The sequence below is a fragment of the Vanellus vanellus genome (genome assembly GCF_965231255.1).
Source record: "Vanellus vanellus genome assembly, chromosome: 18".
NCBI lineage: Eukaryota > Metazoa > Chordata > Aves > Charadriiformes > Charadriidae > Vanellus > Vanellus vanellus.
In genome coordinates this window covers 11334817-11358415 of record NC_138923.1, presented here as the reverse complement: position 1 = coordinate 11358415, position 23599 = coordinate 11334817, and the positions used below count along the sequence as shown (strand labels likewise).

Sequence of the window (23599 nt, the reverse complement as noted above, 5' to 3'; positions counted from 1 at the left end):
CACAAGAATGTCACTGGAATGAATTAACTGTGAACGGGTGGTTCATACACACTCGTCGGCTGACGCTCCATCAGCATCAGGCACATCTATGCGCTGGCTGCACTGGGGAGCGGGACATGCAGGACACAACTCAGGCTGGAGGCTGGGATAAAGGCAGCGCAGCCAGAGGCTAAACAAACTCTGAAGAGGATGCTCTGTGTACTTCTGGAGTTCCTCTCTCATTAGGATTCAAACAGAAACAGCTATGCTTACCAGACAAACATAGCACTTTAAAAATATGTTGTGAAAGAACCGAAAAAAGGAGAGTTACATTCAGTGCAAGCTACTAAAAGCTGTCTGCACTTGGATTTGGAAAATGAAAGGAAACCCCTATGCCAAGCTCCATTTGTTAATTTGTTTACTGTGTACACAAAACTGTTTGCTCAGTCCTTGACCTTTTGATGTTAAGTAGAGGCCTTTAAAAAGAATATAGTGTTTCTGTAAATTAAGCAGCAATGTGGAAGTCCATGCAGTTACACATTTTCTAATAAAGTAGCCAAAAATCTCAGAAAATCCCATCAAGTTGTGCTTTAACAGAACCTGTAAGTAGAATAAAATTGGGAATAGAGATCAAGCTATAGCTGCATAACAATACAGGTAAGGAGTACTTGATCTCCAACTTGTATTTAAGAAATTAACATGGTCTTTTCCCTCTCTCCAGACCTCTCCTGAGTATTTTTCCTCCTTCTCCTCCTCTCCCCTGAAATGCCTGGAACAGGCAAAACTACACAGATGAAAACCACAAAGTCTCCTTCTAACTGTTCAATTTTCACTTAATTTATGCTGGTGCATGTTTTTAAACCAACTTGGCACAGTTGGTTTGTTTATACTTAATTTTCATCCTTAACGGACACAATCAGCCCTTAAAAATTATCTTCTGGGGATGTTTTAAGCAAAACAAACACGTCCTCGCCAACAGGATGGAGGAAAAAAAAAAAAAAAAAAAACGAGAGAAACACCGAGGTTATGGTATATAAACCAAATAAAGATGTCTGGACGCAATGAAACGCCACATTTTGGGATCCACCTGGAAGCAACAGGCAACAACCGACACAACCAGGACACGGCGCGGGAGAGCGGCCGCCGGGCCGGTAAATCGCCGTCAGTCCCGAAGGAGCCCTGCGCAGCCCGGGACAGGGCGGCCCCGGTAGGGGAACACGGACGGGTTTCCAGGCTGGAAGGGCTGGAGGAGCGAGGCGGGTCCCCCCCGTCCCCCCCCCCGGAGCCAGGGGAGCTACCGCGGACGGGCCCCCCGCCTGCCCCGGGGACTCGGCAGCGCCCGGCCCCGCGCGAACCGGGGCGGCCTCACGGCCCCGCTCCCGCCGCCACCCGCGCCTGCTGCCGGGCGGCTCCGTGCCCAGGCCGCGGCCGCCGGCGGGCGGAGGGGATGGGAGGGCACCGCACCGGGAGGAAGACGCGGCCCGGGGGGGGTAGGGAGGGACGCACCGGTAATGGGGCGCGGGAGTGCCGCCAGGTCCCGCACGCCTCTCGCCGGTTAGCGGCGGGGAGAGGCGGTGAAGCCCTGGAGCGGCGACGGGGCAGCGCGCGCGCGCCCGCCCGCACCTGGCAGGCACGGCGGCAGCGGGCCGGGACCGCCGGGCGGCCCGAGGGCGGAGGGACGGGGGCGGACGGGACCCCGCCGGCAGCGCGAGCCCCACCTACCCCGGCCGCCGCCGCCGACCGCCGCCGCCTCCCGGTGCCGGACCCTGGGCCGCCGCTGCCGCCCACCACGTGACCGGGCGGAGGGGGCGGGCGCCCCGCCAGGCACTTCCGGGTGCGGGGCGGAGGGCGCGCGAGCGCTTCCGGCGGCCGAACAATGCGGTTCCGAGTCGCCGTCCTGGGCTGCGGCGGCGGCTGTAGGTCCCGGCGGGCCGGCGGGGCGCGGGCGGCGACCCCGGAGCGGGCGGCGACTCCCGCTCCCCCCGCGAGCCGGGTTCGGAGAGCGGCCCGGCCCGGCCGGGGGCGCGGCGGGTCGCGGGGCCGCCCGGGGGGCGCGGCTGGCGGCCGGGCCCGGCCCGGCGGTGGGGCGGCGCGACCCCAGGCCCGGGCGGCGGCTCACGGCGGCTCTCCTCCCCTCTCTAGGTCCGTAGCCGGAGGCCGCGGCGGGCGCTGCGGTAGGAGCGGCCGCGGGTGCCAGCGGGGGGACGCGGCCCGGCGCTACAGGTACCTGCCCCGTCCCTCCCGCGGGGCCGGGGAGCGGGGCGGCGGGGCCGGGGCGGGCGGGCGCCGGCAGCGGCCGCCCCCGCCTTGGCAAAGAAGTTGGCGCTTGGGTATTGTTTTGAAAAGCTGTGCAGGCTTTCGGCTGAGCTGTCCCGAAACATCGTTTTCCCGGTTACCGGCTGACCGGGAGTCAGGCTTGGTTTGCCGCCCTCTCGAGAAGGGAGCTGGGGGTTGAGGGATGGCTTTTCTTTCTCGGGGAGCAGTGGTAGTGGAAACCGAACGTGTGTCAAGGCAAGTCACTTCTTTTCTGTTTTCAGTCTCTCTTGTAATCTGCCCGAGGAGCGCTGAGCCGCTGGGGCAGCAGTGTCTGGGTCACGGCACAGCCTCACCTCGGCGCGGGCATTGCACTGCATTTCTATGGTACTGTCCCAAGGTGGAAAAAACAGGCTCACAAGTAGACTTTCTTCATTGCTTCCAAGAGAAAACACAAAAAGGAACTGTTAATAATGCCTGAAATTCATTGAAGATACTTCATGATGGTCTGTTGCTACTGTTTATGTTTGCTGAAGGCTATTGCCTCATAAAATTAAACTTTTTGCCCTCAAAATGGGGATGAGTCGGGTAGCACTGAAGACAGGATGACTAAGAGACTGGCAGCTCTCCTTTCTGTGGATTCAGCAGAACTGGTTGTACAGCAGAATGATGCTACTTCTGTTTCCAAACTTTGTGGTCCCTTGTTTCTGATGGCTTTTGAAATCCGTTTGTGATGGCTTTTGAAATCCGTTTCTGATTTTCACATGCCGTACGCTGGAATATATGCTTGATGGGCTTGAGTACTGAGGAGGTCAAGTTTCCAAATGATGTCTGATCAGCAAATTGAAACAACCCTGATTATCAACAGACACTTCTAAAAATGTTCTTCTTTGAATCCTTGTCCCGCGTATTCATTCATTTACACTAGGCATGACTCCGTTTCCTGTTGTGTACAGTGAGCTGATATTTCGTGCCCCAAGAGAGCTGTATCTACTTTTATCTATAAACTTCAGAGCTTCCTTTCAAGCTTTATGTGGCGTTCGCAGTAGTTGTGAGGTGTAAGTCTTGCTTTGTTTTGTTATTTTATCTCACCAAATCTTGCATCATTTAGTCTTCTGGGATTTCTTCACTTCCTGCAATCCCAGTTCTCTGGCAGGATTGCGTGAACAGTGCTTCATCAAGAATCAGTGTAGTCTTATAAATTCTTCAAAGAACTGTTGAAAGACAGAAGATTGATACTTATTTTATGGGAGATCCACTGTTCTTCATTCCAAATACTATCAAACAAGAACAAACTTCCTAGAGGAGTGATCTTCCAAAGAAGACAAGAAACAAGACTTCCAACATTGCCCGGGTATTCAAAACAGGGAGCTAGAAGGCGTGATTTATATAGTGAGGGGCCAGATAGAAGATTTTTTTTTCTGTGATCTTTAAAAAAAAAAAAAAAACAAAAAACAAAACAAAAAAAAAAAACAAAAAAAAAAACAACAACAAAAGTGAAACAACACACAGCAAAAAAACCAAAAAACTTAAAAGACAATCTAAAAGAATGTGTTAAACCCAGTGCTGCAGGTATCGCAAAGCTTGCATAGTCCTTCCCGCTCAGTGAGTGGCTTGTTGAAATTACACTCACTGCCAACGAGACATGTCTTCTATCTGTCAATATTCCTGGAAATTGTGGAGTGTCCTAGAGGAACTGTAGCTATGGTTCTTGGACTGTAACTCTTAAAAGCAGTAAACGATAGATGCAGAAGGTTTAAGAGGGAGGTTTGTATGTCTGGCAAGTGCCACGTTCTGTCTCACCTTGAATTCATTTGTTATGAATGCTATTTAGGTATTAGAGAAAATCAAGAACCAAAAGCTAAAGGAACATCATTGTTATTTGGTAAAGACAAAAATCTCTGAGGAGTTTTAATGTGGAAGCAGAGCTTAACAAGAGCTAAGGCTGCTAAAAATATTTCCATGATTTCCCTTTAAATTCCAGACAAGTAGTGTGGAAAACATCTTAACTCTTTAGTATAGTGTTTGAGGAGAATTTCTGTCATACCACCTTTACTTTATAGTCAAGCTGCATTAAATTAAAAAAAGGTAAAAGATATTGTAAGGTGAGGTGTAAACTTGATTTTTTTTTTTTTTTTTTACTTTTAACTTGTAATGGACTTTAATATTTGTCTAGGATAAAAACATAACATCTGATTAAACACACACTTTATTACTTAAGACCCTTCTAATTTGCATTTTAGAAAACAAAAAAAAAGTTCTCACTTTTTTTTTCTTGCTGCTTTTCCTTAGGTGTGCCAAAATGTCAGAAAGAGCAGATATTCTCCACTTCAAGTTTGACAATTATGGGGATTCGATGTTACAGAAAATGAACAAATTGAGGGAAGAAAACAAATTTTGTGATGTCGTGGTCCATATAGATGACGTTGAAGTTCGCGGGCATAAAATTGTATTTGCTGCTGGCTCTCCCTTTTTAAGAGATCAGTTCTTACTAAATGACTCCAGAGATGTAAAAATCTCTATACTGCAGAGTTCGGAAGTGGGGAGGCAGCTGCTTCTGTCCTGTTACAGTGGCATTCTGGAGTTTCCTGAAATGGAGCTGGTAAACTACTTGACTGCCGCAAGCTTTCTGCAGATGAGCCACATTGTTGAGCGATGTACACAGGCCCTCTGGAAGTTTATAAAACCGAAGCAACCGTTGGAGAGCAAGGAGTGTGAACAGCAAAGTGACTCCTCTGAGCTGAAGGACCATCAAGGAGATGATGATTCTCTGCAGCAAGATTCGCCTTGTATTCAACCTTCAGAAGACAGTATGGACATGGAGGATAGTGATATTCAGATCATTAAGGTGGAGTCCATTGGGGAAGTGACAGAAGTTAGGAATAAGAAGGATCAGAACCAGTTTATTTCTTCTGAACAAACTGCACTGCATTCCTCAGAGCCTCAACACTTTCTTATCAACTCCACTGTTGAAAACAGAGCAAGTGAAATAGAGCAAAACCACCTCCACAACTATGCCCTTTCATATGCTGGCAGTGATAACATCATTCTGGCCTCTAAGGATATGTTTGGGCCTAACAACCGAGGTATAGACAAAGGCCTCCAGTGGCACCATCAGTGTCCGAAGTGCACAAGAGTATTTCGGCATCTGGAAAACTATGCTAATCACTTAAAGATGCATAAACTATTTATGTGTCTGCTCTGTGGCAAGACATTCACTCAGAAAGGCAATCTCCACCGGCACATGAGAGTGCACGCAGGCATCAAACCGTTCCAATGTAAGATCTGTGGGAAAACATTCTCTCAGAAATGTTCCTTACAGGACCATCTCAACCTGCACAGTGGGGACAAGCCCCATAAGTGTAACTACTGTGATATGGTTTTTGCGCATAAACCTGTTCTGAGGAAACATCTTAAACAGCTACACGGTAAAAATAGCTTTGACAATGCCAATGAAAGAAACGTTCAAGACATAACAGTGGACTTCGATTCATTCACATGTAGCGCTGCTACAGACAGTAAGGTCTGTCAGCAAGCTGATGCAAGCCAGGTACTCGACGCAGGGAAGCTGCCTCAGGCTGTGCTCAGTTTAAGAAATGATAGTACCTGTGTCAATTAAGCAATTAAAAACAGCCCTTTATAGGGATCGTGACTGAGAGGAGCAAAGAGTTGGTTTGGGCTCTTACCTAAACTAGTGGTATGCTCTGAAAGGCTACGGATTGCGGGTTGGATTGCAAAACCTGACAGGTCTTCAGCCATCGTTTTTAGTCTTACTTGATAATTTTCTGTGAATAGCAATCTTCCTTCAGGTTTCTGTCTGTGTCTCTACTGTGGATTATGGGGTTAATTGTTTCATTTCTCTCTGATTAGGAGACTCAAGACTAACACCTTTTGAAAGACTGTTGCTGTGGGCTGCAAGTAAACCATCTGCTGAACAGTTAGAGGCCTCTCTGTGTCTGGGCAGATGGAGGAAAGAGCAAAGAGGACAAGTCTGTGAGATAACCCAATTATTTTTTTTTAAAGCACTGGATAACTGAAAGCACTCCATATAGTTAAATTTAAACTTACCTCTTAAAATTATCTTTCTCTGATCTTACCCCTAGACCCCTACAGTTGAAATGAAGTATTTTTTGTCACTTTTTTTCCCTTTCTAAACTATTTCAAGAAACTTCTGCTGCCAATCAGCGCTATCTTAAAAGCTCTCAGGGTTTTTAACCTCGATATGCATTATGAAAAGATAAAACCCTAAATGATTTGGCAGGGTTAGCTGATTATTGCATAGAACTGTTCAAAATGAGAATAAATTGCAGCTCTGGAATGTGAGAGGCCAGTGCCTGGAGTGCAAGTATGACCTATTTCTTTTGCTGTCATACCTAGGATTTTTAAAGGGCACTTAGCAGTGTATGTACTGAGATGAGCTAAACACTTCAAAACTAAAAATTATCATCCATCTTCCATAAATTTTGCATCACATAAGCCACAACAGTTGTTGGTCTTAGAGCATAGCTGGAGTGGAGAAATACTGCTTTTTGACACTGTGAAAAGAATCTGTTTTAAAAGCTGCAATGTATAACAACTCCATGCTTTGCTTCCCCCCCCCCTCCCCCCCACAGTTCTTGTATATTTCTCCTTGATATCTAATAAGGGCCACATGTCAGTTAACTTGAAAAAAAGAAACAAAAAACCCTTCCATAAGAACATTAACAATTTAAAGTTTTTTGATTTCTTGGAGATTCAAATAATACTTTTTTTTTTTTAACTGACCTGCATGGTTCATGACCATTAGTGTTTTACAGAGCCTAGGATGAGGTATAGGTAGCACAATTTCCATAGATTAATATATCAGCTATTGACTGTACTCAGCAATACCTCTTATATACCGCCTTAAACATCAAATGTAGCGGGAATGGCATGTTAATTGGGACTCTGGGATTATACCATATTGCTTCTCAAAAGTGCCGTGGAATTATCCGCATCCCAGTCAGGCTGAAAGACACTAATTTATCTGAGGAACACCATTCCCAGTAGAACAGCACTCTTATTACATTGAAGTGTAGCATAGACTAATAGTCAAATAGCTGATCCTCAGTAGAGAACTGCTGTTTGTATTTGGAATAAGTATTTCTTCCAATGCAGCTCTTTTCCACAAGGTTTGCCGTGAGGCTGAGATTATGCTTCCTACCTAAAAGCAGTACTGTTTGTGTGTTTGAATGAGGGGGTGGGGGTGAAAGGCTGCTATTGTATGGTTAAAAATGCTAAACAGGTATGACCAAAGGTGTGTTAGAGCAAAAAATGTTTTGTATGTAATTGTCAAAAGTTGGTCTTGCTCTTCAGATGTGTGTGTAGAAGCCAGGATTTCCGTATGCAGACATTACACTGATGGACGATGAAATGTGCTAATGTTGCAGAACATTTTCAGAAATCCACATACTTTCAAGTAGAAAAGCAAGGTGATTCTGTGAATCGGTTTTTGCAATTGAGTTCTTAAACTACTGTACTTGACTGTTACATGAACTATTATATGGACAGCTATGAAGTAAGCAATGGAAATGGAGTCAGGGCATTACATCTTTTAAGTTGTAGCAAATATACTTAGGCCTAAAATCTAACTATTTGGAACTTTTAAAAATTATTGTTCAGGTTCCTGGGACAGGAAATAGGTTTGCATGGGAAGAAAAACTGTTTTTCCTCTTAAAGCCACCCGCTTTCAGAGTCGTTTTGAGCTAAAACTGACCATGACAGTTGCATCTGACACTTGCATTCTGTCTTCAGGCAGAATCTGCTGTATTGTTCAAACATTTTGATAATATATTATTCACTATACGGAAATAAGTTCTAGTGCTAACATCGAAACGAAGATAGACATGGAGAATAAGAGCTTGCAGAGCCAGGTCAACGTGCTGTAAGGGACTAGTGAACGATCTAACCAGATGTGACTATGGACACAATAAAGAAAATGGTCTTCTGCCAGAGAATGGAATAAAACTATACAAATCCTAGAAGAAGTGGCAGCAAAATGGACAGTATTGAAAGCTTTGTCTATCTGGGAAGTGTTTTTTTTTGTGGAATCATAACGCTGTAATGTTACTGCAAGGAGAATACAACTTGTTGAAGTAGCCATGGGTGACTTGAAGCTGATATGAAGAAACAAAGGCTTTCTTAAGAAACAAAAAAATGATTTGGTCAAGATACATAGGTTTTCAGTCCACCCTGTGCTGTGGTGATGTCAACCTCTGAGAAGGCTGAGACTACTGGCCGTCCAGTTAAAAGGCTGCTTGTGCTTATTTGGTGAGACCGTGGCAGAAATAAATAGGAAAAAGCAGAAATGCAGAAGACTGCTTCTTCAATGAAAATGGACGCATCTGTTGGATGAAAAGTGACTTCTTACTAATGTCTGTGCTTTTGGCTTGGCAAAAGGGTGCAGACAAGAAGATTTATGCAGGAGACAGCTGCATTACTCCAGAAACACTGGAGATCTGAGGGCAATATGCTGATGGCACAGTGCAAAGTGCACTGGTGGTAGAGTTCATCTAAGACTTGCCCCTATATGGAACAGACAAGTGAAGAGTATAGAAGAGGTATTAGAAAAGAAAAATCTGGCTAATGCTTCTTCTCTGAATTACAGATTAAAATGGAGTGAGAATTATTATAAATGGAATATACAGAGGCAGCTTGATTATAGAATAAGATGAACTTAATTGTCCATGTATGTAAAATGTTGTCTTCATTGCAATGTTCCAATTAGTGAAAGACTAGATCCATTGGTTGTTGCTACTGATGCTGCGTATTCAGATGAGGACTATGGCAGTTATCATAATCTGTGTGTTAATGTGTAGAATACTATTTGCTGGTAAGTGGATAGTCTCACAACTTAATGTGCTGTACAACTTCCTGCATATCCTAAAAATAACTGAAGTCTATTACAAAAATATTTTAATAACTCCTTGAATATATTAGGACTTTTTTTTTTTTATGTTGGCATTTTATTTATTTATTTTATGTAGAAGAAAATCGTAGAACTCTTAGGTTTACCAGAGGTTTAGGTTCACCGCTTTTCTGAGCGGTGGTAGCTTGTGTAGCGTGTTCCTGCAGCATATGGTGCAGCTGCACAGCCTCCTGTATAGATCAGGGATGAGTCTTTCCTTAATTTATTTTTCTTTTAGAAGACATGTTTTGCAAGTTAGTAACTGATCAAATTAAAGTGTCATACTTTTTCTCCCTGAGCTTTTTGGCAAAACTTAGCTGCTGCTGAACATGTGTTGAAATAACTTAAACATTAATTGTGTGGGGCTGATTCTGGTTCTGGAGTCATTGGGAGGAGTAAAGACAAGGAGGGAGATTCAAAATGTGATACAAACTGAAACTGTTGAAAGAATTCTAAAGTCACGTTAAATCTTGATTTTTTTAAAAAGCAAAGGGAGGAAAATAGCTGGCCCTCCTGGCTTGGTAAGGGTTGGGAAGGCAGAACGGACGTTTTTCTTTTGAGATTGTATAATCGACGGACTGAGCATTAGCTACCTCTTCAGTGACTGGGCAAAAGTCTTATCCTACGTGTGATTACCAAAGCAGGCGGGTCGGTGGCTGTCGGAGCAGCTTCCTCCCCGCTCCGGGGCCGGGACGATGGCCGGGGAGAAGCCGGCTGCCCGGCCCGGAGCCCGGGCCCGGCGGCGCGCCTTTCTCTCGGCGTCTTCTCGCTGAGGGCGCCCGCCCCCGCGGCGGGGCGAGGAGGAGCTCCCGGGCAACCGCTCTCCGAGATGCCTTACGGGGGCGGCGGCCCGGGGCGCCCCGGGCCCATACGTTGCTACCTCTACCGGGCGTTTGGCGAGGCGCGCCCCGTTGCGGTGCGGTGCGGTGTCCCCCGGCGGCAGCCGCTGTAGCAGTGCCAAGTCTTCTAATAAACGTGCTGCTAACTCTGTCTCCCGCCGCCTCTCATTTCCCGCCGCGGTAACGGCGCCCCGGGGGCGGAGGGGAGGACGGGCCGCGCGGCAGCCGCTTCCGGCGCCGGTGCCGGAAGGGGCGGGCGGGTCGGGGGAAGGGCTTCCGGGGCGCTGCGGTACCGGCGGCGGAGCGCGCACCGGCTGCAGGGACCGGCCGGGCGGCGGCCGGTGAGTGGGGCGGCGGGAGGGCAGGCGGGCGGGTCGGCCGGGCCCGTGAGCCGCTGGAGAGGGGAGCGAGGCCGCGGCTGGGCCCTGCCGGCGGGGGTGGCCTGGGGCTCGGCGTGACTCTCCCCGACGGTGCCCGCTGCCTCCCCCGCGGGAGCGGAGCCATGGCGGCGGACTCGGAGGTGCTGCACTTCCAGTTCGAGCAGCAGGGCGATGCCGTGCTGCAAAAGATGAACCTCCTGCGGCAGCAGAACCTCTTCTGCGACGTCTCCATTTACATCAACGACACGGAGTTCCAGGGGCACAAGGTGATCTTCGCCGCCTGCTCCACCTTCATGAGGGACCAGTTCCTGCTCAACCAGTCCCGGCAGGTGCGGATCACCATCCTGCAGAGCGCCGAGGTGGGCAGAAAGCTGCTGTTGTCCTGTTACACCGGCGCTCTGGAAGTCAAAAAGAAGGAGCTGCTGAAATACCTCACCGCCGCGAGTTATCTCCAGATGGTTCACATCGTGGAGAAGTGTACCGAAGCTTTGTCGAAATACTTGGAAATCGATGCTTCCATGGAGAACGGCGATCAGGCGGCAGAGAGGTGTCATTCCTCTGACGCTGAACTGAGAAACAGGGATGATGTTTTAGATAAAGATTGTGAAATAATTGAGATCTCTGAAGACAGCCCAGTGAATGTAGAGTACCCTGTGAAACAGGAGAAGGGAGACGTCTCCCGGCCCGCAGTGCAGAGTTTGATGTCAGAAAGAAAGGACACAAAAACCCCAGAAATATCAACAGTCGAAATCGGATATAAGGACGATGAAATCTGTATTTTCAGAATGGATTCTATGAGCGTAGCAAATGTAGAAAATGATCATTTTCCTCAGCCTTGCACATCCTCTAAAACAAACTTGTATTTTCCAGAAACCCAGCACTCCTTGATAAATTCTACAGTTGAAAGCAGAAATACAGAAATGTCAGGAAATCACTTTCAGGCTTTCATCAGTGACAATCCAGAAGGAACTTCTAGTCTGATGAATGGGTTCCAGAGCCTGGACGATTCTGGTAATTCATGGCGGCACCAGTGTCCGAAGTGTCCGAGGGGATTTCTGCATCTTGAGAACTATCTCAGACATCTGAAAATGCACAAACTCTTCTTGTGTTTGCAGTGTGGCAAAACATTTACGCAAAAAAAGAACCTCAACAGACACATCCGGGGGCACATGGGCATCCGCCCTTTCCAGTGCATGGTGTGCTTGAAGACCTTCACTGCCAAAAGCACTCTCCAGGATCACCTGAATATACACAGTGGCGATAGGCCCTACAAGTGTCATTGTTGCGACATGGACTTTAAGCACAAATCTGCTCTTAAAAAGCATTTAACTTCTGTTCATGGAAGGAGTAGCAGTGAAAAACCAAACCTGAACGCTATTACGAAAGTTAAAATAGACTATGATTAACAGATGGGTGGTTGTGGAGCCAGGCTCCACAAAAGCTCCTGCCTAGTGAAATTCTAGATGAAATTCTAGATACAGATCCCTGCGTAATGGAGAGAAGCACAAATACATGACTGGTGATCAAAGACAGGCCTTGCGAGCAGCAAACTTGCTTGCTGTTTAGGTTGCTATAGCTGTAAGTGCGAAAAAGGTGTTTACTAGTTGAAAGTAAACTGCAAAATATGGGCAACAATTTCATGCTTCTCTTCTGTTATCCTGGATGTATCCTGATTCCACTCTCTCAATTATGTTTTGCACTCCCCGGTTTCAAGGGCAGGCACTGCCGATTTTCAAAGTATTACTGATATTGCAATAAGCTGAAGCCTGAGCCACGATGTTCCTGATCTATAATGGCTAAGGAAAGGGGACATCTGTATTTATTCAGCAAGTCAGTCATTCCCACCCAGTTCAGGTATGATGGTGAAATGAGCTCCTTACATGCCCAAACTTTGCTAGATCTTTCAACAGAAAGAGGCAAGTTTCATACTCGAGTTTGTGATACTTAAGAAAGAACACACAACAAACAAAAAATAATCAAGGAAGCTTTCAAATTGCCTTTTGCAAATAGAGAATTGGTAAAAGAGAAAGAAACAAACAGTATTTTAAACAGTATTGCCTTGCAGTTCATTTTTAACTGGACAGTCTCATCAGAAGGACTTGTGTTCAATTTTATGAATAAGTTCTGAATTTTTCTAAACTGCTTTCTTCTGATCATTTTTTTCTGTCATATCATTGTTTTGCACCTGTATTTGACTAATTCTGATTAAGTTAGTCCTGTTTGTTGAGTTGTAACATTTGCCTTCATTTTTTACAAAACTTAGACGTGTATGCTAGTGTCAAAAATTAGGCTGTGTGCTGTTATGTAGTACCAGTTTCTATGTTAATTTTGAAAAACAATCCTTTAAATCTTATTAGGAACGGCTTAGACATAGAGGTCTTCTCATGCTCTAATTCTGTGATACAGTAAAACAGTAACTGTGTGTTTGGATAGCTGTGTTTGTACTATGTCAAGGTCATTTCAGTTTCATCACAAGCATCGAGAGTCCTGTAACGCAGAATATTTATCCTGTACCTGTCTTTGACTGGTATATGTTTCTTTCACTTAATGTGAAATGAATAAAGAGTCTATTCAGTTGTTATAATGGTACTTACATTAGATTCTCTCCAATTAGCAAAAAGCAGTAGTTCTTAATCTTGTCTGTATCACGAGGGTACACTTCTCTTCAAGTTTCAGAAGTGCTGTTGTGAAGTTCTTGCTCTGAGTCCAGAAGTCTGGCCTGTGTCCTCTGTAACCTGGCTGTTTTTAAAATACAAGACGGTATTTTTTTATGTCAGTTAACAGGTTTCACTTACTTTCCCTCCCTGTGTCTGTGAGTGCACCAGCCATTGCTTGGGGTTTTATTTATCAGCTACGTGAGGGGTTAAGTGTGTACAATATCCACCATGCAGTTTCCTGTTATCTGTAATAGGCATGGTCAGTTGCACCAGCATTACTGCTCTCTTCATCTCTTGGAATTTCAGTTGAAGAGTTTTTAAAAACTTGTTTCATGAGGGTTTTTTTAAGCTATTTGTCTGATATTATGAACACTTAAAGTACATATTAGTTGAACTGCAGCAATATTTGCAGGTTCCAGTTCATACTAGGCCTTATTGTGGTAGGCAGCATGTGTCGTCCTCAAAATCCCTATAGTCTGAATAGACAAGTAGTGTGTTCTGAAGCTGAGTGCACAACTAGTGCCATATTCCTCCAAAACTTCACAAAAATGTCTGACTTTGCATAGACAGTTGACTTGTGAAGGACTCCATTGCACTGGGTCACTGGAAAGGCATGCGTGCCAAGTCTGTGTACCCGGTGAATAATGACAGAAATGACAGCCCCCAAGTAAGTAGCTAGTCTAACTGTGAATTAAAATCACCTGGTTTATCCAGTACTTTAAGGATAAGGCCCAACTTTTCACAGTCTCTGCTATTACTTCATATTATAAGTGGATCATTTGCATTATTTTGGTGATTTTTAATGGTTAAGTTAAAAATAGTCAAAAGGTTTGCGTGTCATGTATGGTGCAACCGCCTGACATGTTGCAAAAAGACTGCATTTTATAGCATTGTCTTCTGTTTGCATTCATTGTTCTGTCACTGTTTACAGCCTTTTTAACCTTGTGATTTGCATTATTTGCTTCATTTTTCACAGAACACCATTAATTTTGAGTTCTTAATTGCATATAAATGAAGAGCGATTTTCAAAAGCATGCTAATACCTGCACTTGCCTTTACTGTATTTACAGACGTTAACTTGGGTATACATACAGGTTTGTATGTAACTTGCATTTGTGTCTACAGACTTAGTTACTTAAACTCCTTCATCCTTGGAAGAGGTCATAAAGCAATGAAAAAGTTTACTTCCCTTTCCCCATTCTTTTTACATTGGGCTGCTATTACTGTGGTTCAGTAAATAAACGTGTTGTGCATTTACGGGACAGATTTGGTTCAACTGTGCTTAAATTTGTTCAGTTAATATGCATTTTTGGCAGGTGTATGATTATCATTGATAACACTTCAAAAGATCATTTCTTGGGTTTTGTTTGACTGGGTTTTATAGGTGTATGCATGGGCATTTCCTTGCGTGTCAAACAGAGGCTGATCTTTTGAAGTGCATCTTCTGTGGGAGCAGAATTGCGAGTTATTTGGGTTTGCTGTTGTACTGCATGTAAACATGAGAGGGAGTTGTGTTGTGTGACAGGCCAGCAGCATGTTCTGTTCAGTGGCTAGAGTGTCTCGGTAAGCTTTGTGAACAAAAACCTGATTTTGTACCTGTGTTCACATTAAAGGTGTTTCCGCTCCCCTATCCATACGTGTAACCACTCATCCTGTCATAACACAATAAATGAAATGCAAACAAGACGTTGCAGAAATACATTCACTTTCTTCTAATTACAGTTTAATAATTCTGTGCATACCTTAGTATTTTGGCGTACTATGATGAGTAAACAAGATGTTGAAAATAAAATATGGTGTTCAAGTAGCAGTCATTCAACAACGCGTTTTTTCTGTTGTTCAGAAGGGTCTATCAGCAGCGCCGACTTGTCAGATGACTGCTTTCTCCTCAGAAATCACAACTCTACGCCGCCTCGGCCTTCATTAACACACATAGTTTGATCTTTGTGAGCGACCAGAAAAATGAGGGCTTTCCTCCGGGGTGGCCTATGGTAAGGCAGCAACCCCGGCGCTCCCGCCACCGCCTCTGCACCTGAGGCGGCCGGGCCGGGCCGGGCCCGCGGCCTGTGCGGCGGCGGCATCTCTCGCCGCCCCGGGAGGCCGGACCGGGCGGCAGCGGGACAAGCGACCTGCGCCAGAGTCGGCCTCCAATCCCCTCATCCTTCCTAGCGCTAGTAATAATGAAGTTATTAATTAAAATTTAAAAAGGAAAATAAATAATTGACACTAGCAGTGACGACGGGGCGCAGCGCGTCGAGGAACCGCTGAGGCGCCAGCGAGGCCGGGCGCGCCGTAGGGGGCGCTGTCGCCGGCGGTCGCCGCTCTGCCACGCCGTCTCTATGGCTGTGGCTTCCCCGTGGCGGCGGAGGCGCGTCCGCCCAGCCGGCTCCCACAATGCCCTGCGGCGGTCACGTGCGGGGCGGCGGCGGCGGGCGCGGCGCGGCCGTTGGGCTCTCGCGCGGCGGCGGGCGGGTCTCGCGAGAGGGGGCGGGGCGGCGCTCCCGGCTGTCAGCGCGATGAGGAGGCGCCGCCGAGGCCCCCGCCGTTGCCTGCGCCGGGCCGCGTCGCGCCGCCCGCCCCATGGCGTGTGAGAGGCCGGGGCCGCCGCCGCCGCCTGCTCCCGGCCCCGCCGCCCGCGCCTCGCAGGTAGGAGCGGGCTAAGGCGGGGGCGGCCGGCGCGGGGGGACGCGGTGACCCGGCGGGGCCCCGCCCGCCCCCCCCCTCCCCCACCCCCTCCTTCGCCGGCGCCCTGCGGGGTCCCGGCGCTGCGGAATCCGGGCGGGGAGCGGGGCCGGGCCTCGTCCGCCCAGCGCGGCCTGTCAGCGCCCCCGCCCCGCCGGGAACCGGCAGCCGCTGCGGCGCGGGGGAGGGGGCTGCCGGCTTCTCCCCCATCTCCCCGCCGCCGCTAGGCCGCTGCGCCCAGCCGGGGGACGCGGGGCAGCCATTTGGTGGCGGCTCCGAAATGACGGCGAGAGCCGGGGCCGGGCACGGCTGACAGCGGCCCGGCGGAGCGGGGTGAGGCTGCCGGGAGCCCCGCCGGGGCCGCTCCGCGCTCTGCGCGCGGGCAGCGGCGGGCGTAAGGTGGTGAGGCTCCCGGTTACCTCGCCGGCAGCCCTTTCCGGGGCCTCGGCATCAGGCAGCCTGTTCCGCGGCGTCCTCCAGTGCGGAGGGGAATCGCACCGGTGTCCCGAGTGTTCCCGCTCCGTGGAGCTGTGCGTTAGGGTAATGGTGGAGAGGAGTCATGGTGGAAAACAGGCCCTAGAACTGCGGCCGTCAGGTCACGTTTGAAGTGTCTTAAGCAAAAAAAAACAAAACAACTGAGCAGGAAGAGCGTGTCTTGGCTCTGCTGATGCTTGAGGTGCGCTAGGGATTTTAAGTGAAGTGTATAAGTCAGCACAAAGCCCAGGAAAGGACAGCAGTGTGATTGGGGAGTGATGAGTATTTGGTTACAGTCTGGGTTCAAAGTGTATCTTTAATGAGAGAAATTTATGACAAAGTTTAGGCTGACAACCAGGAAAATTTCTGATGTAGGTCTGTTTAAGTGCAGACTTAGGATTTTGTTCGGGTTTAATTGTAATTCCTGTAGCTACTCCTGTGATCGTTCTTTCATGCCCATTATAGTTATATTATCATGTTGAAACAAAAATTAAAAACAGCCCTTCACATTACGTGGGTCGAAATTTGTAACTGTGGCAGATCTTCTTATTTTAAATGAGAACCTACAAGTACAATTATAAATCTTATGAATCAGTCTTCTGAATCAAAATTCTGTTATTTGACCTTTAGTCTGTGTTAAACATCTGTGGAAATTCTAGAAATTGAAGCTTGTGTTGCTAGTGTAAGTACTATTCTGTGAAACACTGAATTCTTAGTTTTTGTAATTAATCACTTTCTCAAGACCTGCATGCCTTTCTAATGAACTTTTTCTTGTTTCTGCAATGTAAGCAAAGCTTTCCACAAGAAAAGGTTTCTTATTAACTTGTGTTCCTGTCTTGTTTGAGGTCATGGCCATTTCTCTCAAAGATACTAAATTCCAACAATTTTGGTGTCAGTGCTCGAGATATCTCAAAGTTAAGTCCTTGTCTTGAGTATTGACCTTGTTTACTTAAGGCTTTGTTGATTTACAATAGATAGAATATTTAAAGTATCCAGAGGTAAATAGCTAGTAGCATTTGTTTTGTTAGGTGTATATTACATTTTGTTTGATAAGATTTTGCATACCCCTTAATGGGATGAATAGATGCGGTCTGTCCTTACTGACTGGACAACCCTAACGAAAGGAAAAAAAAAAAAAAAAAAAAATCTATGTCCGTGGGCTTATTAAGCTATTCTGGACAAACTTTAAAAGGGCTTTCTGACTTCTATGGAACCCTCTGTTTTCTTGTTGATGTCTCAGAATGGAATTAGTATTTCATTAAAATTACTTGAAAAATGTTAGAATATGGAATTTCTGTTTTGTAAAATGTATAATTTGTAAAATGTGTTTTAAAAAAAAAAAGCATGGGGAGCTAAGTCATACACGAGAGTCCTTATTCTCTGAAAATATTAATGAAGAGCAAGAATTCTTCAGTGTCAATCTTCTTGCAGTAATTGTGTCAAAATAAATCTGTTTAGAAATAGATGCACTAAATGTAGAGAAAGGGAAAGTTCAACTGATTTTGGTGGCAAAGAAAATTTTTCGTTTATTTGCCCTTCAGTTAGTACTGAAAAGTCAATACTGTTGCAGGAGCTGAATTTGTATCAAGCTTGTGGCAAGGACAAACTCTCCTTTCAGTGACACCTACAAAACACAAAAAAGCCCCACGGTAGCATTACATAAGTATATAGGAAACTTAAAATTTAGTAACAGGATTTCTGCTATCAGCACTTGAACAGGGAAGAGCAGGTATGAACTGTTGAGGATACATGGACTCTAGTGCTGACTTGGGTGGGATTTACCTCTGAATTGAGGGAACTTTGGCAGTCACTGAGAAACCGTGAACTTAAATGCGTATCAGTGAACTGTACCACTGTTGATAGAGAATTTTCTTTGGCCACTTGTTTTAGGGAGGGGAACTAAGCTTTAATTTTTTAAGAAGATAGCAAGTGAAGCATCCTGTAGGTGTTTTAGCAAAACATAGTTTGAATAGAGATATATGTTCTAGTATGGCATCAATGTTTCTCTTGATAACTTTTCTGGAGTTTAAATTGGGCAGTAGATACTCCCAGTAGCATTAATGTTCAGTGAAAAGAAGTGCATTGAAATATGTTCAGTGAAAAAAGTGCGTTGAAATATTGTCTTTAATAGCCATTAAAGACTCTTGCTTTGTATATAGTATTTGCACGTGATATAAAGAGATTTACATGTGACAGATATTATGGAATATAGAAATAAGCACGTCTGCTCTGTAAAGAGGATTTATTTTACTTTCAAGCCGTCATAGCTGAATGATGCAAAGCTATTATGGGGATGGCCCTTTTCTAAACCTGTAATGAAGCTAGTTTTTTAGATCTGTAGATGATGGCTGTTGAAGAGAAATGAATAAAAGATTCTAGCTCTTTCAGAGAATAATTTAATACTGATAATTTGATTACGTGGGCACTAAGTTTTTTGACCCAGTCAGGATGTTTTCAGAACTACGTAACTTAGGAAGGAAGGCTTGAAAAAGCTACCTCCTTGTAGTGCAAACAAATGATTAATCTGCATAAATGGAAAAGTATAGTTGTGATCACTTCAAAAAAGAAGCTTAAATGTGGCTTAAATCCACAGTGGGATTGTAATCGGACTACCTTAATTTGTGAAAATGCCATATAATCCCACAAATTTTTCAAGATTTTCCCTCATCTGTAAAGAAGACCTTCCTTTGTTCAGCACTGACAGAATTACTGCATGTTGCATTCTCGTACAGGCTCTGCTTATTAGACTCTCCTTTGCTCGTGTCCCACAAGGGACCTGATTGAGTGGGCCTGAGCAGAGCAAACCTAACACGGAGCTACAAAGCTGCCACTTCTGTTGAGAAACCTGGCTGTGGGTGCTACTGCTCTTTCTCTGCATTTGCCTAGGCGCTTGCCTAGGCTATGGGGGAACTGAGGTCAAGGCTTCAGCCCTTCCTTTGAAAAGGGATGAAACTTGCATATCTCGCATTTTGGTAAATTCCCTGACTCCGGGCAATATGCAGCTTTCAGGGGGGATCGCTGCCTACCTCGCGTTGAACCTGTTTCACTTTGAAGAGAAAAAATTTTTCTTATGCTGAGACCCATGCTCACCATGCTACCTGGGAACTGGGACGTGTAGCTGGGGAAGAGGCACTGAATTTTTTTTGTTCCTTGCTCAAAGAACTATAGCTAGATTTGATCCAATGACCGATCAGTAAAAATGCACAAATGATCTTTAAAAATGAAGTAAAATCCAAGTTGTCTGCTTGGGCAGCTGAAGACTGCAGTTGTCTTTGATGAATATTCAGTCCTTTTATGTGTGAGGAATACCTTCAAGGGGAGGGACTGAAATTGCCCCGTCTGTGTGTGTGTTTGAATGCCTCTTTGTAAAATGGAAGCATGGGTTAAAAGTATGTAAAAGTAATTGAATTTGTATCTCTTAGTGTAGGTCGGAGATCTAGTCACTGAATTAAGATGTTAGGCAACACCAGCACCGCTAACTAAAGAAATCCCTTTCTCTATTTTTGTGTAAAGTTGTTGAACTCCTGAGGTTGTTAACTTCTGGTGTGGAGAAGTCGACATCTCCTTCTGGTGTTAGGCCTCTAAGCCGTGGATAAAGGTAGACTTTAAGATAAAGCATTGTCATCAGAATTTCTAATTAGGTAGTCCAGGCAACGTTCAGCTCAACGTGCTGGCTCAGTATCGTGCTGTGGGGTTCTGAAACCTCTCCTTGCCTTGCTTAACGAGTACCGGTACTGAACTCGGGAGGCCAATTGCCAAATGTTCATCATTGCTCTTCATAGATCAAGACCACTGTCTTTAGAGGTTTTTTGGAATTCCTGCAGATTTGTGTCACGTCCCCACCTTCCAAATAGCCCTTTATTATATCAGAACAAAATGTGCTATTTTTTGGCTGGGTTCTGGTTGACTGGTAGATGCTGATAGATCAGAAAAGTAGGCAGAACAGACGGATAAACTGCTGAGCCTGGTGCTGAAGCCTTTCCTGAGAAGCGTGTGAATTTGGAAATTTTTCCGGATAGAAATTCTCATGGAATGCATATGCATTTCGACGTGACGCATATCTATCAGGTTTGCTCAAAAATGGTCTGGGGTCCTGAGGTTCATGTGGGAGAGGAACAGACTAATAAAACAGCATGATCACCTAAGTTTGGTTTCTTTAGAAAATCAGGATTGAATGATAGTTACCATTTCCAAAGGTTGTTGAGCAAGTACAATGACTTGGATTAGTTGTAGAGAATGTCATGGGATTAGGTAGCGTAAAGTCAGTGTAAAATAAGAACGTCTAAATCTTGGTACTTCCATCACGGTACTAGAATCTTGGTACTTCCATCATGTATGTAGAAATGGTACAGCTGTTTGAGGAAGGTTTTGGGGCTTCACCTTTCTCCTCTTCCGCCTCGCCTTCGAATTTCATCAAATACTCAGCTCTAAAATTATCATGAGAAAATCAATCATTTATCATTGTTACTCCGCTCCGTTGCAACCATTACTGCAGTGGGAATATATTGTATTAGAAACAGAAAATTACTCAACTGTAATAGGTTTTATTTATTAGGTAATTTCAGAATTTAGGCTGTGTGTTTTTCAGTTTGTCATTTGAAGTATTGCTTCTAATACCATTACTATAAAGTTTATTATAACTATACTATGTAAACATTTTTTAAGTAAAAACCACAATGCCTTTTCAAACTTTTTACATTGTATGTTTGGCCAGTTTCGGTATCAGCCATTGCTTTGGGATTGTTGTTTGTGTTTTTTTGCAGGGTGCTACTACTTTGACAGGGAAGAGAAGCCTGTTGTATGTTTAGAGATGGATAGTGTGTCTGCTGGAATGAACAAGGGTAATTGTACTAACCACGCATACTGCCTGTTAAAAACAAACCCAAGCTGATTTCTAGTTTGCCGCCTTTGTTATGCTCTCCTCCTTGTGTTTGCTCGGTGTAGAGCACTGGAGCAATTTGTTCTTCAAGAGGACATCCCTGAAATACGTTGTTTCTGACAAGGAGCAAGAAGCTATTAAGCATTTGGCTTATGCTTTTTGTAGAAATTGACATGATAATTAGGAGATGTGAGATTGTTTTCTTAACACACTGGAGTGCAAGAATGGCAGGATAGCTGGCACGCTTAATAGAGTGTGGAGACTTCCTCTGTGTATGGCTGCCTGAAGTTTTCGGAGTTGAGAGCTTTCCCCAGCTCTTTGCAGATTTAATTAGATTTTTTTCCTGTCAAGAAATCTGAAGGTCAACACATGCTTAGTGGAATCTGTCATTTATGATAATTAAACACCCAGAGAAAGATCTTTAAAAGTTGGTGGTGCACACTTTAAGAATCTGTTGTGTTTCATTTCTATGCTGGTCAGGAAAACAAACAACTGTATTTTAAAAGCTTGTAAATAGAGAGGTGGCTGATCCTTGCAAGTCTCTGAAGTATCTGTGGAAACTGAATGTGGGTGCTGTCTCGGAGCAGATTCCTGCATTTGAGATAATTAATGAGCAGTGTGGAAACAGAAACTGTTTATTAGGAGACTGTCAGTGACCAACAACATATTAGCCACTGAGCTGTGTGTGCACGAGCCTTTTCTTAAACTTTTCCCTGTGTGAGTCATGACAGTAGCACACTTCCCAGTGTTGACTAGTTTGTGCTGTTACCTGTGTCGTGCGGTCAGAGGGGTGAAAAACCACCGATAGTGTTCCTAGGTCAGCAGTAGAGCTGGTGTTAGTCTCTTGACGTTTCTGATAATGCTGGCTAAAAAGCCTTAAGCAGAGTGTTTGCTGGAAGGCTTGACTATTCTGTGCATCTCTGGTCCTGCTGTTTTGGTAGGGAAGCTGAAGGAAATGGTGGGATTCCTTATAGAGGCATTAAAAATCTTTTTAGGGACGTTAGCTCACTGTTTGGTTTCATTATTATTTGTTTTGCTTTTGCATTTTATTGGTTAAAAGATGTAGGTAGTAATAGCAGATTAAAGAGAACTGCAGTTTTTTTCGTCTCTGCGAGAGCTTTGATTGTTCTTTCCTAGAAGTTGGATGAGTGTCTGTTTTGTCCAGTGCATGTGAATATTTTGGCTTATGTTGAAAGTGTTACCTCAGCAGTTTGGTTTTGAAGGGACAGGTTCAACTTTCAGTTTGTTGTGTTTTATACTTACTATGGGAATTCATTTGGGGGAAGAATTGCTGCATAACATCGAAAAGCTCACTGAGATAAGGACATCTTGTACGAGTATCCTGTTACTTAAAGGGCACTGAATGTTCATAGTACTAAATAGAATTTCTAAACAGATGGTCATAATTAACATAAAATACATCACCGATAGTCTGTTTGGTGTTCTAGTAATTATTTCAATGGTCCGATACTTCAGCATTAATTAAACTGTAGCACAGCCAACAATGGAATTGCAGTAAAGAGTTACCGAATTCAAATGTGGAGGGGAGATCGCAGCTTCCTCAAAACAATTACCATTTTTTCCCATCATCGGAGGAAAAAAGGAAAAAGAACGTTAAGCATGTAATTAAAACATTTGTGTATTTGCATTTCTAACAAGCTGCTAGGAGAAGTTTGTTTGAAGTGAACTAACTGGTCTCTAGGTTGCACAGAAAGTCAACATCGTCGCACATTGCAGCAAAGGGTGAGGCTGCTCAGCTCTGAGATGAGGCTGTGAATTTAAATCTTTATGACAAAAGCTTGAATGTAAACGGTTTTGATGAACTACTTAGGCCTGTTATCTTTTTCAAGAACATACATTATATAAGATAGGATGTCTTTCAGAACAATTCATATAAACCCGTATCTTCTTTGGAATACATTTATGTAAACGATTTGCATGGTACTACTGCATGGAGTGAGATGTTTCAAGAGAGAAAACTTAATAGCAAGCCAACTGAAGTTATTGCTTGCCTTCTAAGTTTTGTCCTAAACAAATTTCCAACAAATCAGAGATTTTTTCGCTGTGAGTTCAGGGAAGTGGAGTTGCATTGTTGTGTAAAGTAGAGATGTGAAAAGCAAAACTGAATACAGCGATCTCTGCCATTGAGTGCTCTGATAGGTTCTTGGGAGAAAAGGGGGAAGTAGCACAAGAGAAACATAATGCTAAAAGCTAATCTCTAATTCTTTTAGTGTTTTCATAGGACTATTAACTTTTATTAATTGAGTTGTCTTTTACAGAAAGAGAAAATGTGTCTTTTTAAAAAAAAAAAAAAGCAAAGCTGTGTTTAGTTTGGTGTCTGAATAAGATCTGCAGAAGGGAGACATTGTTCTACTTCACTTCAAATGGAAATAATATGTTAACTTCCCCTGCCAAAAAAAAAAAAAAGTCTGTGTCTTCTCCCCACCCCAGGCCCATTCTACAACCAGGGAGTGCTTTCAGAGTTTTGAAAACTTGAGGTTAGATGACATAGTGTGAGCAATGGTTACTGT

General features: G+C 44.8%; 2 protein-coding genes across 3 annotated transcripts; both read left to right on the top strand.

The window, feature by feature from the left end:
* Window positions 1-1830: 1830 nt before the first annotated feature.
* Window positions 1831-6554, top strand: ZBTB26 (zinc finger and BTB domain containing 26; the record flags this gene model as incomplete). Of its 2 annotated transcripts, XM_082492629.1 has the most annotated exons (3): window positions 1831-1895; window positions 2122-2202; window positions 4525-6554. In XM_082492629.1, the coding sequence occupies one exon, from the start codon at window positions 4535-4537 to the stop codon at window positions 5849-5851; it is 1317 nt and encodes a 438-aa protein (XP_082348755.1). In that variant the 3' UTR covers window positions 5852-6554. The 2 variants fall into 2 exon arrangements, with proteins under 2 accessions (XP_082348755.1, XP_082348754.1); XM_082492628.1 differs by having other exon boundaries at window positions 1856-2202.
* Window positions 6555-10472: 3918 nt separating this feature from the next.
* Window positions 10473-11782, top strand: ZBTB6 (zinc finger and BTB domain containing 6; the record flags this gene model as incomplete). The annotated part of the gene is made up of 1 exon (XM_082492801.1): window positions 10473-11782. Exon 1 carries the CDS (start codon window positions 10499-10501, stop codon window positions 11780-11782), a length of 1284 nt encoding a protein of 427 aa, XP_082348927.1. The 5' UTR covers window positions 10473-10498.
* Between the last annotated feature and the right edge of the window lie 11817 nt (window positions 11783-23599).